General features: G+C 41.2%; 1 protein-coding gene across 2 annotated transcripts in view; it reads right to left on the bottom strand.

Annotated features, from left to right (window-relative positions):
- Positions 1-18,454, bottom strand: part of ccser1 (coiled-coil serine-rich protein 1) — a 116,561-nt gene that overhangs the window by 92,147 nt on the left and 5,960 nt on the right. For both annotated transcript variants that reach the window (XM_070964116.1, XM_070964117.1), the window contains exons 2-6: positions 16,896-17,910; positions 15,728-16,145; positions 12,456-12,640; positions 5,010-5,100; positions 2,506-2,611 (exon numbers count right to left, since the gene is read on the bottom strand). In XM_070964116.1, coding sequence (XP_070820217.1) covers positions 2,506-2,611; positions 5,010-5,100; positions 12,456-12,640; positions 15,728-16,145; positions 16,896-17,885 — 1,790 coding nt within the window. In that variant the 5' untranslated portion in view covers positions 17,886-17,910. The remainder of the gene's footprint in view (positions 1-2,505; positions 2,612-5,009; positions 5,101-12,455; positions 12,641-15,727; positions 16,146-16,895; positions 17,911-18,454) is intronic.

The following is an 18,454-nucleotide window of genomic DNA, read 5'->3' as shown; positions in this document are numbered from 1 at the left end:
AATTATGTGCTTTTTTTATTCACTCTGAAATAAAAAAACAAGAGTCTTAAAATCTATCTATGCCTCCATGGTGTTATTTGTCTTCTTTGTCTTAGTATAGCTGCACTTTCCATGCAGTCTTTTTTTGTGCTTTTACTAAGGTTATTCTGCTGCTCTGCACTTGAGCTACAAAAACCGCTCCCTTGCTGTGGAGAAGTTAACTGAACAAAAACTTCCTCCTACGTTTTAAAGCTGGAGACCGTTGGGTTGTTATACAGGTGGCATATAAAAGAGGAACTAATTAGGTCAACACTCAGACAGACCATGACTGAGATGTGAATTTAGTGCATACCTTTGTAGCCACACTTGCAGCAGGGCTGTGAGGATAGAAACGCCAATGTGTTGGTGAGTTGATCCACAACCTTGGTCCAGACTAAAAAACTGCAATTCATTAACTATTAGATGTATTCCCTCTAGTACTGGTACTCTAGTACTGACAGTCGTGTCCCACCAGGATTAATAGTAAGAACTTTGCTCATGCACCAAAACTATGTTCATCAGGTCAAAATTTGAACTTTTTCAATACATGCAAATAAGAAGTTTAGTGTTTAGCATGCTATAAAACTAAACATGGTAAATATCAGGCCATAAACACAAAACCTGCAGATCACCAAGTTAGCATTATCATTTTGAGCATGTTAGTGTGCTGACACTGGCATTTAGCAAAAAGCCCAAGTACAGTCTTACACAGCCACTAGCATGACTTTGAGTTGTAGTTAAAAATATATCTAAATATTACAGGTCAGAGAGCATTTAAAGCTATATAGCCCAGACACTATTCCCTCATTCATTCATTCATCCCCTTGCTCTGCTACAAGGATACTATTATAATACACTATCACTAATTTGATTGGAAAGGATGGAGCTGTCTCCTCATATTATGGCATTTCTAGAACTGCGATGCTGCAGTCCAGGCAAACTCAATCAAACAGAATACAAGTGGTTTCAGACAAAAGACATTTTAGCCTTGACCTTGTATACAGAGAGGAATAATGCAATGCAATGCAATAATGCGTGTGTGTGTGTGCGTGTGTGTGTGTGTGTTTGTGTGTGTGTGTGTGTGTGTGTGTGTGTGTGTGTGTGTGTGTGTGTGTGTGTGTGCATGGACATGAATGGTCCTCCAGCGCTTTCAAAGACAAGTGGAAAAGTCAGATTAAATGAAACAGCCAATGAACTGCCTGACACAAACCTTGGATGGGCTAAAAAGGTTGACTCCCAACTTGCCTGATTCACTGACACTGTCTAGACGCAGAAAGTGTCCCTCTATTTAGTGAAACATTCAAAGAGTGTGAGAAGTGTGATAAAAACCCTTCTCAGAAAAAAAACACAAGGCAAGGCCAAGACCAGTGTCTCAATGGTGTAGTATAAATCCTTCACCCTCTACTTCAAAACCACCCACATAAGCTGACCTACACTGTGTCTACAAATAAAGCAGATCATAGCCAGTTTACTGAGGGGACTACATGGATAAACACAAACTTTACTCAATGGGTGCAAGTAGAAATAAAATAAATTCAACCGGGGAGTAAGAAGAGGAGAACTGAAAGGTAAACTAATAATGATCTGCTGGCTTGTCAGACACATCACCACGATACTACTGTGATACTATGCATTACGGAGACTCCATAAAAAAGGAGTGTGTGTTTACATATTTGCATCTTTGTGCAGGTGTGCATCCATTCATGTCTGTGTGTGTGCCTATCCAGACCTAACCTGTTTCCTCAGTGTAGAGAAGAAACAAAAGACCAAATCAGATAGCAGTGGCACTCGAACATATAAACAGACACAGAAAGTGTTCTCTTTCAGCCGTCAGCTACTGGAGACAGAGGAGAACAGAAAGACAGCTTGCATATTCATTCGGAGAGAGCCTAGTTATTTATTCATTTATTTATTTACCCTCTGTATTTCTGCGCTATAGTCTAATCTCATCTCCAAGGAAGAGAAAGACATAAAACATGTTATGCACTTACAGGGAACACTCGAGATCAGCAATTCGTAGAATTGACAATAACCCTCTCGCTCCTTTTCTCTGAAGTGGCAATGCAGTGTGTGTGGTGTGCAAAAATGAAAAAAAAGAAAAAGGCTATACTGTGGCTGTAATGTTATTAAGATATACTGTACAGAGGATGAACGCCCCTGTGGCCAAGAGGGTAAGTGAATCAAAACAGATCCTTGAGCCATTCATATGCTCCAATTATATGCAAGTGAATCCTGTTTTAGGGCAGCCAATGCTGACAGGCCATTTTGCTCCAGTTTTTTCTGTAAGTGATTGTAGTTCTTTAATGTCTAGTCCATACACACACACACACACACACACACACACACACACACACACACACACACACACACACACACACTTAATTTTTAAAGTATCTGTCTTCATTTTCTTTGTTAGAGCGCGAGACAACCCTGCTCAAAATCTTCACATAGTTACAGGAGTTTATTAATACAGATGCACATATTTACCTCTGATTGTGTTCTCTGCCTGGGATGCGATCTCCTGACTGATCCATGGGGGAGGGGAGCAGGTTGAGACAGGAGGCCAGGGACTGGCTGGAGTCTTCTCTGGACACTGTCCACCCAAAACACATGTATAGTCAAGTTATGTCAAGCTGATATTCTAATTGCAGTTGTCACCTGAAAGATGTCCAGATGGCCACAACGTAGAGCATTTTATTAATTGAAAATAACAGCTCCCTGCTTACAATCTCCTCTCAAAAGAAATTAGCCCCATAAAACAACAGTCATGTCACAAAGTAGCTCATTAAAATTTAGTTTAGCATTGATAGGATTGAGTCATACAATCAGTTGTTAAGAAAAAAAGACTATACAGTTACTTTTAATAGCACGTTTGACAGGGAAGTGTGGAAGAGTTTGGAATAAAAAGTTGGACATGAAGCCAACATGTGGCATTTCTTCATGTCTTTGTAAAGGTCCTGCAGTCTCTTTTTGTCCCTGTCTGATTCCTTAGGGCATGAGTCACAGTTGCAGCAGGAACACAGAGCCCTGAAGATGAACACTGCTGGCCATAAATTTGCTGTGAAACTGCTTGCTTTTTAATAAAGTCTTCAACAAGCCACCCGAGAGAGGTAAAAATAAGGAGTGCCAGTGAGAGTGTGCAGGTGCATGGCCTGGGTGTGTGTCCAGTTCTGTGTCTCTTTGCCTTTGCATGCATATGTATGTCTTTATGTTTGCATGTATCTGGTCTGTCTGCTTTGTGTTTACTGCCTGAATGTGTGTGTGTGTGTGTGTGTGTGTGTGTGTGTATTTAAATTTGTCCCTTTAATTTGTGTGTAGAAGAACCTTACTCTTCCATCGCCAGCACAAAGTCTTAGTCCCTTGACTTTATGAGAACAATTCATCAAACCTTTAATTTCATGCTACAGTCTGCAAACCATTAGGTCTAATGACTAAGCATGCACACTTGTGTGTTAGTGTGTATTAATGATGGTGCCTCCTTTAGCTCTGCAACAGCCGTAGCCGTTAGAGAGGTTTTAAATCTGTGTGTGTGTGTGTGTGTGTGTGTGTGTGTGTGTGTGTGTGTGTGTGTGTGTGTGTGTGTATGCGTGGGTGTGTGAGCACTCAGTTCAAATCCACCCTCCCTCCCCAAACTCTCCAACTCCCATAAGCACAGGAAATTCAGTTTATGAGGGCTGAAGCTCCTGTTGTATTCTTTACTCCACAGACCTTCTGAGCATTTTACTTTATTTGACTGCAACTGTAATATACTGTGAGTCCATCTGGGACTCAAATATTGCCTGGAGATGGACTAATCTAACCTCTCATTTAGATGTAATTTGACTCTGAGACCTGTTAGATAAGAGTCGAAAGCAGACATGCTCACACACCTGATGAGAGTCAAGCTGTGGGTAAATGTGCTATATTTACAGTCAAATATATAATCCTTGTTTCTGAGGAACTTGAAGTACAGAAATGGAAATCATTTTGAACTTGTGTTTACCCACTTCAGTCATTTTATTCATGCATCACACCGAGTCAATGTGTACATTTTGTCTTTGCAGTTTAATGTATGTTAATATGACGCGGACATTTGCACATTAGCGATCTGAGCTCATCAGAAATATACCCCATACTGACAGTATTTGCAACAGCTGGTAATTTTGCCCAATTATCACACTGTTCTTGCAAGGAATGATAAAATAAGAACAGTGCTCTCAAATGCAATCAATCATTTCACTTCTCACATCTACTCACAGCGGGAAAATAGCAAATTCCTTCTTAAGACATGCTGAGGTAAATTGTATTACCTCTTCTTAACACTTTCATTTGTGGTGTGGTTAGAGCTACCCACCACACTCAGTCAATAAAATAATTTCCTTATGTGTCATTGGAAAGGAGTGTGTGACACTCCATGTTGCACTGTGGCAGAGCACAAGCAATAATTCTCAGCTGACAGTCACTTTTCAACCACGAGGCATGTCAAGAGGAGTGTGACTGAAAAGCCAAAACAACAAAGGAGATAAATCGCTGTAAATGAGGCAGCTACATCAAAGTTGTGGCACATGTGAACAGAATCAGGCAGAGTACTGGTTTCATGTTTTAAGGTGATGGAATAGAGGTGACTTAATGAGGTAAAAGAGAGACAGAGCGAGACAGCGAGGAGGGGGGTGAAGAGAGGAGAAGCACGGAAAAAAAGAATGAGACAATGAGAAAATATGAGCAGACATGGCTTGAATAGTAGGAGAGATAGATGAAAGGCAACAGTTTGTATGTGACAGATACTCTAAAGATTTGAGTGCTTGGTTTTTAGAATTCTCAGCTTCTTTCCAGAAAATTTTAGGGATAGAACACAAAGAAACAAGTAACAGGCCATGTCTTTGCCCCAACTGTTTGTGTTGAATTCTGCATTTGACTTAAACCTAATATCTACAGTACTGCAGTAATCTTCTAATGGGCTGTTGTTTGTTTTGCTTGCTACAAAAACTTCAGGTGTTATGAAGTGAAGTTACCGTGTCGATGTCGCTGATCATCAGAGAGGTCCAGGTCTAACATAAGATCATCTTCGTCCAGCTCTGAGGAACCCAGGTTGTTTAAAACATCCTGAAGAGGAAAAGCAAAACCTCAAAACTTAGAACAAACAATCTATATTTGAAAAAAGTGCTGATAATAATGCGATTGTTCTGTATTTGTATAGAGGAAAAAATACTTTTGGAATTAAACTTTTTGTTGCAACATGTCATTACGATGAACAGTTTTAATACAACACTCATCATAACATTCAATAAAGAGATTTCCCAACCAGAAAGAGAGATTTTATCAACATTACCAATCATATCAATGTTATTTTAGTTATTAGGTACGGTATTAGGATGAAATTAGGTAATGGGATTTTTTTCACTGTGCCTGCACCTAATGAGGTATTTAGTCCCTCATCATTGCATCCAAGCTCATGAAAACATATTGCTGCTCCTGTTATGTGGAGATCATTAGGGTTCGGTTTGAGAAAGCAATGAACGTGCCAAATGAGGCTGTAGTTTTGTGCAACATCTGTCAACATTTCCTGTGTTTCTCCAGGAAAAATAAATACCTGCTGAACGGGAAAAACTTTGCAAATCAATAGCAATTCGCTAAAGTAAGGTCATCTGGACATAACTGTGTGCAAAACCACTAAACTGCAATTAAGTTTGGTGTTTAAGTCCTGAGTTATGACAAACCCAGTGCCACATACAGTACATCTCTGTGTTGGTCTCATTGCAAAGGCAGAGGCATCTCATGAAAGACCTTCAAATTCAACTTTAAGCAAACTCAGACATTGGTGCCAATGTTCTCAAAAATCCAGCAATGATGACTCAAGAATGCCATTAAGGGTTACCACCCTCCCTCCACCCATCAGGAGTATTATCAGCAGCATCTCCACTCACATTATAGATTCTATATTTGTTAAGTCTTTAAATATTAGAAAATACTGCTTTTCACAGTTATCCACATGACTACTGGCAGTCCTGTTTAACCAGTTAATACCCACAAGAAAATCTTCATTTGTAATCTTGCCCCCATGTTTTTGGTACTATTATGAAGTTGTAATGATGCATGATGGCCCTTTTGGTTCAGCTGCAGTTGAAAAGTCAATGCTGCCATCTGATGGCCATCAAAGGGAAATCCACTGCATAAAAAAATAAAAGTTGTAGCTACAAGAATAAAGACTGGCAAATAAACTGATTTACACAACACAGCATTACACAAGAGAAAGTATAATCATTTTAGCTGTGTATAAATACCTGTGACAGGAAACTTCATTGGTAAAAAAAGAACAACACTCTTTTTATTAAGTTGAACATTTTCACTGAATTATACATGCATTTGCAGACACACACACACACACTATTACCATTAGCAGACTTCTTTCCATTTACTTTGGACCTAAAACGAAATAATATTTGCAGATAGCTCTTTATATTTGATTTAGCCTGTATACCATGTAGGTGCACTATAAGACCTCAGACAAATAATGAGCAATACAAGGCTGCTATTTATTTAATGCCGTACAGTACATTGAATTATCCTGATGCAGCAAATCTCACCAGTCTAATAACATCACAAGGCCAAAAGAACTAATTATTCATTGTGAATAGTGCTTTAACCTGGTTCTAAACACATTTTTTCACCTGAAACAACTTTTATAGACGAGGTTATCAAAATGAAAATAAGTAGATGATGCTCACTACAGGCTTAATATCAGTTTGAAAGACCTCATCTGAACTTTTGTGCACTTATAAAATGAAAAACCTTAACCAAAGTATAATATCAACTATGGTGCCCCTATCTCATGGAGTATCTGTAGATGCAGATGGATCTGAAAATCCAATGACCAGCTCTGTTCTGCTCTCATCACTGTTGTTTAGACACAAACAGCCTCACAGCCACACTCTGTATCGATCTCCTCCCATCTGAGTGCGAAGGCTGGATGCTTAGTGACATACTTAACTGTTCAACCACAACTCCATCCATTTTTATGTGTGTGTGTGTCCGTGTGCGAGACATAAAAGAAGAAGAACTTCCAAATAGCTAAATCAATGTTCTCCAAGTCCATACATATGCGAGGTAGCCATAGCGGTGTTCGTATGAATGTGTTTCTGCTTTTTCACCAGATACTCAGCGCAGTAAACATCAGAAAAAAATAAAAATAAAAACCTGAATGCATCTCAGTGCAATTGAACAGAAGACCTCATTTCAGGCTTTAAAGCTAATAGCTAAAAGGTATTGGAAAAGAAATGAAGACCCATACCGTGTGATACTACTGCACACAGACTTCATTGGAAGCTAAATTACCCATTTGAATGTGCCCCTCTAACCACAGAAATGTGTTAATATGATTTTATAACCCAGAGATGTCACCTTTTTACCTCGCTTATGTGAATTGAGTGAGTATAATCCTTGAGTTAATAGCGATAATATCAGATTCAGGTCTCATTAAAAGATGGCTCCATCTCTTAACTGCCAAGCAGAATGACATCCAAAACATATGAGGAAGAGGAAGCAAACGGGTCTTTCCATCCATTAAAGGCCACTGGTTTCTGTTCACATTCTGTGGAAATCTTATATACAGTCTATGAAAATTACATTCATTCAGTGCTTTAGGGTGGTAAATGCATTAAGATCAAGGGAGAGAGATTTGCCTTCACAGCCAGGTATTATGGCTTCTAGCAATGGAAAATATACGGACTAACAAATTACTTTCATTCTGTCTCAGCAGACACTTCACAGCCAGTTGTGTTTACAATGTGCCTGAGGGAACAAAGGACTGAGCGTCCAGTCAAATTGTAAATCCCTCTGTTGAATGAGAAGAAACTGATTTTTACGCACACTGTCTCACTGACATCACTTGACATTTGTTATTTTCTTACTCCTGTCAGTACAAAATAATCACTCACCCCAGACCAAAGCAAACAGCCTTTTTCACATTTACCAAGCAATGCAATTTAAAATGTAGGACAGACCAATGATAAATCCCAGCGCTTTATTCTGTTGACTGATTTGTTCGCATCAGAATTCATGTTGTCACCATGCTCATAAATTTGAGGTACATATTTTAATTCAGGATTCCCATCACATATTGTTAAGTCAACAACTTCATGAGAACATTTTGTGACTGATGCTGCTGAGACAGAAATATGACCACAGTCATGAGTGAGTATCGACATTTCCCACTTGGGCAAAATGTAGCCTTGATTCGATGAGGATTTCTACAGTAGTTGATTAAGTACGTGGACATATTGGAGGGCATCTGCATGTCTATTGACCTTTTTACAGCAGACATTTTAACATGGATGGAAAAGCACTTCACTCTATTTGGGTGCTCCAGATTCCTGGCCCTGGTGTTGTGCATGCTGGGTCAGAGGAACGGCTTAAAGTACAGCCAGACCTGCTTTTGCTCCCCTTTTTTTTCTATGCAGAACGAGGTATGTATTCATTTAAAATTGACCCGCCTTTTTCACCGTCTGCAGAGTTCAGTCTGAACTTTGACCTGTGGAATCGTTAGGTTCCTTAACGACACGCTACTTAGAGAGAGTGGGTGCGACTGACCTCTAATTCAGGAAATACTGTTTGTTTATATTCTCGTTTTACAACTGCATAGTGAGATAAGAGAGTGCAGTGACAGTGACAGAAACCCAAGCCAGTGTTTGATAAGAAGCTGTATAATTTACAACTTTGTGGAGTGCTGCTGTTCACCCGCCAGCCATGTTCCCTCAGTTTATGCTCATAATCCGACTCCTGCTGTTTCCTATGCTGCCTGCGTTTTGCCACAACAAGCTAATAACTTTTGCCTGGAGAAATACAGCCTGAGAGCACTTTCACTCTTCACTGGGGCAAACCATCATTTGTTATTTGTTATGCTACACCTGTACCTGCTCTGCAATGACAAGTCAAAATATCAGCCACTAAAAAGGTTATATCGTTGCCTCGGGTGGTCACAGAAGGCGGAAGGTAGATGTGCACCTTAAAGCGAAGAAATACATTTTGAGCACTAAAAGTATATTTAATGAAACAGAGCGTTACATTTACTAGGACAAGGCAGTACACAGTGCCAGCTCACGATTGAATTTGAAGAATTTCGAGCCAGCTGGCCAATGAGGTTACTCTTGATAGTCATTTCAAAATAAAGCAGAAATAAATACTCTGAACACTTGAGTGCATCAACACAACCAAAACGCTATTAAAAGGATCATCTTTGAGCTCATTAGCCGCATTGCGGTGGATGAAAAGAACTTTCAGTGAATATTAAGAAAGCTCGTTTCTACAGCAGAGGCAGTCAATTCCAGCCTCGAGGGCTGGAGTCCTGCAGACTCTTGTTCCTCTCTGATAGCTAATGAGCCCCTAATTGACTATCAACTCCATTCTTTCCAGGTGCATTTACCATTGTATTAGCCTCTATACTGTTCAAATTAACACATTTAGAATATGAACAAGAAGCAATCTCGACATAATCACTATGATATATATAACGGGTTACAGAATAAGGGCATTTACCTGATGAGTGCATGACTGCATGGGAACCTGCTGGTATTTCCAAAATAAAAGTGGTCCATATCTTACAAGAGGTAGTTTAAGTTGTTCAGTAATAAGCAAATGAGTGCAGCATGATGGCACACAGATGGTTCTTCGCCATAATGGTGAAACTAATTTGTAAAAAACAAAAGTCTTAAATTCATAACTTAACCACCTGTAAAAATACTCTAGCTTTGCGAGAGTCATAGTCATGGTTCATAAGGACTTCTATGACTCCAAAGGACAATCATGGATAAAAACACCCACAGACCTTGACAGTGAAATATACCCAGCTTCTTTTCATTTCCTGTTTTACAAGTTGTCAGGTATCATCTACTGTCCAATGGTCTGTCTGTTCTGTCTTCATTAAAAAAGAGGACAATACAAATAAAGCATAAATCACAATCTAATCACATAGTAATACTGTTTATTCACAGCATATTAGATCATCTCGCCATCGCCTTATGTATCAGTCAAAGGATACATCTGTTTATCAACCACAGCTTTCAGAGCTGCACTGTGACCAGGTGTCATTAGGAAACCTCGCCTCAGAGAAAATTTGATCTGAAATGTAATTCCATTTCATGTGTTTATGACAGTTGTTACTGCTTTTCTATGATGCCATTGGGCAAAGTGAGCATTCAATATCTACATTTGTAAACATCTTCATTGGTTTTCATTTCAAAGACCAGCAGTCTGGTTGTGGTTATTACAAATTTTTTTTGGAGAGGTGAATCTTATCTGTGGTATGATTAATACAAGTGTCACTGATTACATCTAGCCTGTACAAGGCAGCAATCAGGCTGGAGGATATGAAAACAAGAGGCACCCTGCGTTACAACAGCGTCTAGCAAGCAAGCTGCAAAGCAACTGCTGATAGGCATAAGCAACAGTCAAAGTAATTTGGATTGCAGTTGAACTTTTCTGCCATATGTCAATCAAACTACAAACAAATGTGCATGTGTGCAGTTGACAAAAAAAAGAATTACCTAAGACGTTCCCAAGAAATTCTCTCTTATCTCACTCAGCCTGCCTCAGTGTCATCACAGCTGTCACTGCGAAACTTATGAGCAGCCAACACTGTGAATGCTGGGAAAATAAATATCTCATAGCATCCCAAGGGGGCATCAAAATAACAATAACAACTGGAAATGAGATCACCAAACAGCTCAAGCAAACACAGCCTTGCTTCGCTTCACAGAGATACTTCATATTTTATCTCTGAATTCAACAAATCCCTCATTTGTTACTGCAAACCAAATCTTCATTTGCTTTATGATAATCATTTCCTGTCTGGGCTGTCGTGACACAGCAATAATAAAGCACATCGACCATTTGGCATAGTGAGCTCTAGTCTGCCACTGTTTTGCCCTGTGCAGGTGCCATGTCCCACGGGCGTCCTTAGCACATAAACACCACAGTCAGCCACATTGTATATGCATATATTCACCCCCTCACTAGCTTTAGCTACGCATTTACTTTACAGATATTACTGTTTGCAGACTGTGACATTGTTCATATTAGCTACAAGTGCCCTCTGCTAACCAACAAAGTTTTACAACGCTAAAAGGAAGAGAAGTGGTAGTGCATTATTTAATATAAACTCCAAAGCCCCTGCTTCTTCTGCATGAGTTTGGTCCCTGAAGAGCCCTTCATAAGCTGAAAGAAGGAAAGGATGAGATTTCTGAATGTTTGGCGAAGTGTACGTCAAGCAGCAGATGAAGACTAAAGTACATAGCAACATGCTGCTTATATCCCCGCCCTTTTTAATCTCTTGGTAAAAGCCTATAGTCCCTGGTAAAATAAACGGGATTGGCTTAAACTAGCTTTCCTCCCACACAGCCTCCTTGTGTGAGCTGTAAGAAACCAATCCGTACACAACAGTGGCTATAGCCCTTCCCCTGAAACAAATGTGGATACAGCTACAGTATACATCAACAAAGACCAGCTCCATGTTTGTTAGACAGCCTAAGCTAAAAAAAGCAGGATATACAGGCATGCTTAAATCCTACAGATGATTGAGGAAGTTTTTCAAAGTACTTTATCCACACTCGCACTGAACTTAATTTCAGGGCTTTGCCTTAAATAGCTTCAAATGTAAGAAACCAAACTTTTATTACGTGCTTTTCAAATTCATGTGTACTGTACACACTCAGGCACCGGTATTACTTATTTAAAGATTCTTATGCTTAACTTGAGCTGTTGGATAACTGCACTGAGTGACACATTAAGACTTGAGCTGCCACTTTGTTATGGCAAAGTCAGTACAGGGCCATGGATCACTGTGTGTGACACTTCTCTCTTAGCTCTCTTTATATTGCATTAGATAACTTGTACATCTCAATATTAGTTTAAGAGTCTGTTTCTGAGATAACTGGGTGGTAATTACCACCAACATACCGGCTTTTGCTGTAGCTCTAAATACAAACAGACACAGTTAATTTCTAAATAAATATTTTAACATTTTTTAATTCAAAGTGAGTGAAAATTAAAAGCAATATTTTTGTGAATCAAAGCTGCAAAGTACCAAGTGCACTGTGGTTGGTTTTGCCTAGAGGGTACTGTAACCCTTCTGGTATTTTCATGGCCAGAGGCTTGGGTACTCCGTGGGATTTGAAAGGATCCCTTATCACACAGCACATTATAAGGGAGTTTGTTAGCAGCTGGTTACAATTGTCGACAATTACATCCGCTCTTTTCATCCCCTTTAAAAGCAGGGTTCTTCTTGTAATGATACAATGGATATTTGGAAATGTATATCATTTTCCTGGATATGCGGAAATGTAGTATGAAATATGATGATTATTGAGCAGAACATCTGTCACATAAACCAGTGAGACAGTCAACTTCAAAGGCACACACAAGAGAAAATCACAAACATATACACACAGATAGAGCTCATGACCTACCAGACTTCCCAGTTTGGATGATGAGGAGTTGTTTCTGTGCTTGAGCAGACCACATCCTTCCATGCCCGGGGCATCTCTGTGGTTTCCATGGACACGAGGCCCACCAGCCCCCTCAGACGAGGAGCGCAGACGTCTTTCCATCCGCATCACCTCATGATAGGGGCTGACACTGCTACACAGGGAGGCTAGAGGACGTAAAGACGCACAAAAATAGTGATAGAGAGAGAGAGAATTAATTAAGGTGTTGTTGTAACAGGGATTCCACATCCAGTTGGCAGCGGTCTGCCCTATTTCCTGTAGGAAAATGTGCTGTTTGTTTGTTTGTTCTGTTTTTTTTCTTAATGACAAAGCAGCAATTCCTCATTCAGCATTTTAAATTAAGTTAAATCTTCCCGTTGTGAAGCTCAGTCACACTGCTTTTGGTCAAATGGTATTTATGCCTGTTTTGTATTAATCACATCGCTCGAGTGCCACAGAGCTTGCTGTGCAACAATAAAACCACATAATGAGTGAGATTTCAGGGGCATTACGCTTCAGTCAGACAAACAGAAGACTGCGATAATTGCTCTTTTTTGATCTACTAATAGATAGATGTGAAAAAAACAGAGACGAAACCACATCTTCTAATTGAGCAACATGCTATAATACGTTTGTTAAAAACAGCACTTCACATGCTCTTCCTCTTACACTAACACACACACACACAGTTTCCTATCTGTGTATGTGTGTGTCCTCTGTCTCGTCTTTGTTCTTGTGTACTTGTCAAAAATGAGCAGGGATATTCGCAGTTAGGGCTTTCCACTGAACAGCAAAACCTCGCAGAAGGCCCATGATCACATGTCTCCAACTATTTACCCAGAGGTTCAGACGATTTCAAACAGAAAAGAGAAACAGAAATCAGACCTACAGCACATGGGGGCCCACATACCAGAGCCTTGTGACACTGTTCATGAAAATGAATATATTAAAACTGTTCTTGCAGAGCCCAACAGACAAGTTTGCCCTGTTATCTTTGTAGTCTGTCAGTAGTTCCCTATGCCTGGAAGCTGGAAATTCAGTATAAATCAATATTCAGTTACTTTCCTGCAAGCATAAACTGCAACAAACTGTGTGCGTGTGTGTGTTTGCAATCTCACATTAGGCCACTGATACCACCTAAGTCGGGCAGGTCAGGTCATCATGCAGTCATGCCAACTTTAACACAGACAGCAGCACACATCATACTGTACAGTTACACCAGTCACAGTTTCAGTGTAATACAGAAAGATTAGATGAAACAGCATTTCAACTAGGACTCACACTTCCTACAGCAACATCTGTGCTGGAATGTGTATAAATGTCCGCATTTCTAAATGGAATTGTAATCCTTGTTATTTTGTTGAATACTTTGACTGTGATAGCGCTCTGCCTGCCAGCAGAGCATAAATAAAGTGACATGTCTCCATCGGCACTATGCAATTATCAGTTGCTGCAACTAAACTCTGATTCCTAATTACATGGTTACTTAGTGAAACCATAAATTTGCTAACACCCCTCATGAGTTTGAATGCTCAATCTATTTTCCTGAAAGGATAATAAACTCTGCCAGAATTTCATGATTTTCAGTGTCTGATCCAAGCGGCAACCTTCAGGGCTGAAAATGAAGCCAACACGGTGGTGCCAAAAACTGCAGTTCCTCAAAGTTCCTGGCCACTTGAGGCTGCCTACAAAAGCAAGTCAATCCCCACAGACCCCCATATTAAAATGCCCCACTTTACAACTGAAATAAACATGTTTACAGCCTGGTACAAAAAAATGTTTTTTGTCTGTATAGCTTATTCCCTTGTTCGTGATAACAGGGCATCAGGTGAATTTTTATTTAACTCACCCCATTTAAACTATATCAAAGCTTCAAGTTATGCATAATAATGGGCATGTCTATTTTGAGTGACAGCTAGCTTCATTTGGCCTGTCTCAGCTCCACCCACAAGCAACCTCTTTGCCCATTTTTGGATTAGCCGGGGGTTTAATAGAGTCAGGTGCTGCCAAGATGGCGACAGCTGGAGGCACCATTACCGAGCTTCACAACGGCTCTTCAGAAACCTATGGGAGACGTCATAGAGACCACATCCATGTTTTATACAGTCTTCAGTCTGATCAAAGTCTGCAAGCCGGCAACAGTTGTTGCAAAATAGAGCAGATTTAGGGAGACTTTATCTTTATCAGAGAAGCCTTGGCTAAAAAAAAACCTCTTCTGCAATATGTTACAGCAGCTGACGACAAAGTGAGGAGGACAGTGACAAATCATCTTTGGTCATGGAATACATTTTCAGTATGACACACACTCTTTCTCTTCTGTCAACCCACAACTGGCATTGATTTATTAGACTGAGGCAGATTTTTCTTTTTTGCAGATGAACTGTCTGAGTTGCTGCTGGTAGGAGGAGTGACAGCCACAAGACTGAGAATGTAAAGTATATCTGTAGAAACGCTATCAACTTTTACCAGAACGACAAATAAGAGAAAACATTTCACAGTTTTCAATCATTAAGCTGAGTGAGACATTGACATGATAACGCTTTGATTCTGATTAGGCCAGTTTGCATCACCTTCACATAACAGTTTCCTGAGGGAATCTGTTTGAGAGGCTTGCTAATGAACTCCCACAGATTTTTATTTGCTATGTTGTTCACACTTGTTCAGTTGTGCATGAGGAGGTAATAAAAAAAACAAACAACACTGAAGGAGCAGGAGTATGGATTCACCACCAAATAAATGTTTACCATTGGACTCATTTGGTAGAGACTGTTGTGAACGTATTTGAAGAATACAGAGGCAGATCATGATATGGGTCAGGCGACACATGTGTACAAACAAACCTATCTGCATGTGCCAGCACATCGTCACTGCGTAGCAAGAAGTCAATAGTGGTGCTGCCCTTTGAGATAACATACCTGGTCAACAATTTCATGAAGCCCTCATCACAAAAGAATGTCAAACAAGTGTTGAAGCCAACTTTGTGTCCGTCTGTGTGTCACAGTAACAACGAGGGATCAACCTGTGCTTGTAGCTCCCATTGAGCACTAGTGTATGATACTTGATTCAAGCCAAGTCCATTTTGTTTATATAGCACAGCATACACATAGCATACAACACCCTCTGTCCTTTCATCCTTGAACTGGATAAAGAAAAACTCCTCCCATCAACAGGGGTAAAGAAAACTACGTGCGTGTGTGTGTGTGTGTGCCTGTAAATCTGTGATCAAACCGCTAGTGTCTGACTGAGCTTCATACCTGCATGTGGTTTCCTCAAGTGAGAGGACCTGGGTTCGTGGCAGCCACAGAAGCTTCCTCTTTCTTGAACAGAGAGCGTGTTTCTTGCCCTCCTTTCCGACTGCTCTGGGTTCGAGTGGCAACCCTCGCTGCGCACCACACATGCCTCGCTCTCACTTGTGGTCTCTGTGTGGTAACCTGCCTTCCTCTCCTCTACCACCTCCTTCCTCTGCTCGGCTGACACCTCTTCCCTCGCTTCCTTTCTCTCCTCCTCCCTCTCCCTCCTCTCTTCCAGTGATTGTTCCTGCAGAGGTAGGCAGGGTACAGCTGTCTCGGGCTCTGAGAGGGAAATGGCAGTCTCGTAGTCGGTGTTGTTGGCTGTGCTGGTGTCAGGGAGTAAAGGTTTCTCAGTGCTGGACTGGGCTGGAGTGAAGAAAACCTGCCGAGAGGACATTTTCTTGAGTGTGTGTAAAAACAAAGTAATAACATTTTAAATTGTTGCATTCAAATACAACTGTGGACTCCAATAAAGCAAAAAGCAGTTTACAGAAAGAAGAGCCTACATTAGAGCTCATTTAGCAGGTGGTTATTTGTGTCCTCAGGCAGCAGTGCAGTTTAGATCACAGTCATACAGTATTTACTCTTCAATGGACTAAGTAGAGGGCTTTGTCTTTGCAACTGTTACACTGGGTAAATGCTTTCCTTCCTGGTGTTCCCTCCTCTACCAGGAAATAAAATAAAATAAATTCTTTGAAGAAGCAAAAGTTGTGGGGCACAAAGGTGTGAAATGTGGAGAGCAGTTTGCAGACATGCGTAGGTTTTATTTTTCATGCCTTAGCTCTTTCAATAAAAGGACTTTTCATGCCCGGTGCTCAATTTTTATGCTACATTTCACAGGTTCCACACAGTGGTCATAAATATTCCTCTTTTATGGGTTTCGTTCCTGACATCCAAGGGCACCTGTGGTTGTACTGTCTGTTCCTAAAGCACTAATATTGACATCTTTTCCCAAATAAATTCCTGTTTGTACAAGCAAAAAGACTTTTATTGTTCAGATTATTTAGTATGCTTATCAAAGCGAAGCTCATCCTGTAACATGAAACACGCTGTATGTCTGTACTGGTGAATCTGATTCCAAAGCAACTTCACTTATTCAGAATGATGGAGCGAAGGGCATAAAATGAGCTACCTGGGAGGTAGAAACAGCCACGCTGAAGTTCTCTGGAGCAGGTGGGGGGTCGGGTGGAGCTGTGTCAGTAGCCAGCCCAGGCACAGAGGCAGGTCCTGGGCCCAAGCCAGATCCGGGGCTGGGAGCTGGCAGAGCATCCACCTCGGATACAGAATCCTCCGTGATGGGGATGAACTCTGAAGGGGTGATGGCCGTGGTTCGGTCTTCTGATATCATCGGGGACTGGAGTGAGCTCTCACCGCCGGCACCAAGCAGCTCACCTGGCCACGACCCCGGGGTGAGCCCTCCTGCCCCTGGAGTGATGGTGGCGGAGCTTGGAGGTTCCAGATTCACTTCTGGAGGTCTGTGGTGATCGGAGGTCCGGGAGAAGCGGTGGTGAGCTGAGAAAGATTTGGGCAGCAGCTGTTTCTTCTGGCGTGAAGTCCGTTTGGTGTTACTACTGCCACCACTGTAGTCATCGAGGAACCCAGAGTCGTCGCCCTCATTGGCCCCTGAGCCACTGATGCAGTTTATAAACACATTGCGATTGGTTGTGGAGGAGGACGAGGACGCTTTCTCAAAATCCTCGGTCTGAGAGCGTGTGATTTTCTTCTTGTGGCTGCCGAAACCAAACGAGTGACGTGACTTGGGGCGTCCACCACCTTCACTGAAGCCTGTTGACAGTGAGGTTGTTATCGTCTGCTGGTTATTTCCGTTTGAGTCCGTGCTCTGGGTCAGCGGAGGTGTGAGGTTCAGGTTTATAGGCTGCACACGAGGCTCACTATTCCGTTTAGCTGTGAAACTGAGAGACGGAGTGCGGAAAAGGCTCCGGCGCTTCCCGGTGCTGCCAGAGCTGGAGTTGGTGCTGGAGGGCGAAGAGCTGTGGACGCCATTTCCCACTCCGCCTGAAGACGGAGAGGAGGGGAGAGACTCCTGCCTCTTACTGCTGCTGCGGCGGAAGATCGGCAGGCGTGACACAAGAGTGGAACGGCGTGAGCCTGATTCACCCATCTAGACGCTGAGGCAGAGGGGAACTCTGAGGGAACAAACAGAAATAAAATGACAGTTAACGTATGTAACTATCAACACAGATTCACATTCAATGGGCATCCAGACAAAATCCTGGCTAAGAAGATTTTTACATCCTATTGTTAGTAAGTGATGAAGCACTCGATAATTGTGACAACCACAAATTCGAGGTTCATTGTTTTGTCCTTTTACAAGACAGAGTTGCACAATAAAATACTAGTTGTAGTCACTTTATACCACAGAAGAAAAAATGTTTTCCTTCGGGTGGAGTGCAGAGGATGAGTTGAGGAGTCTCGCAGCCCGAGGAAAGAAGCTGCTCTGCTGTCTGGTGGTACAGCAGAGGATACTTGAGTATCGCTTGCCAGACGGCAGCAAAGTGAGCAGTACGGCTTTACTGAATAGTTCACAGCTTCATTCATAATGTTGACATGAATTAAATCAACATTCGAATGCTGCCAAGTTTTTTCTTTGTTCGTTTCTTGGCTTGTCTGTTTAAACCTGGTATTTCTGCACAGCCGCAGATAAAGATTGAGCTACAATAATATAATTTG

Source organism: Chaetodon trifascialis, chromosome 6, assembly GCF_039877785.1.
Source record: "Chaetodon trifascialis isolate fChaTrf1 chromosome 6, fChaTrf1.hap1, whole genome shotgun sequence".
In the NCBI taxonomy this organism is placed as follows: domain Eukaryota; kingdom Metazoa; phylum Chordata; class Actinopteri; order Chaetodontiformes; family Chaetodontidae; genus Chaetodon; species Chaetodon trifascialis.
Note: the sequence above shows the minus strand (reverse complement) of the source record. Positions and strands in the feature narration are given on the sequence as shown.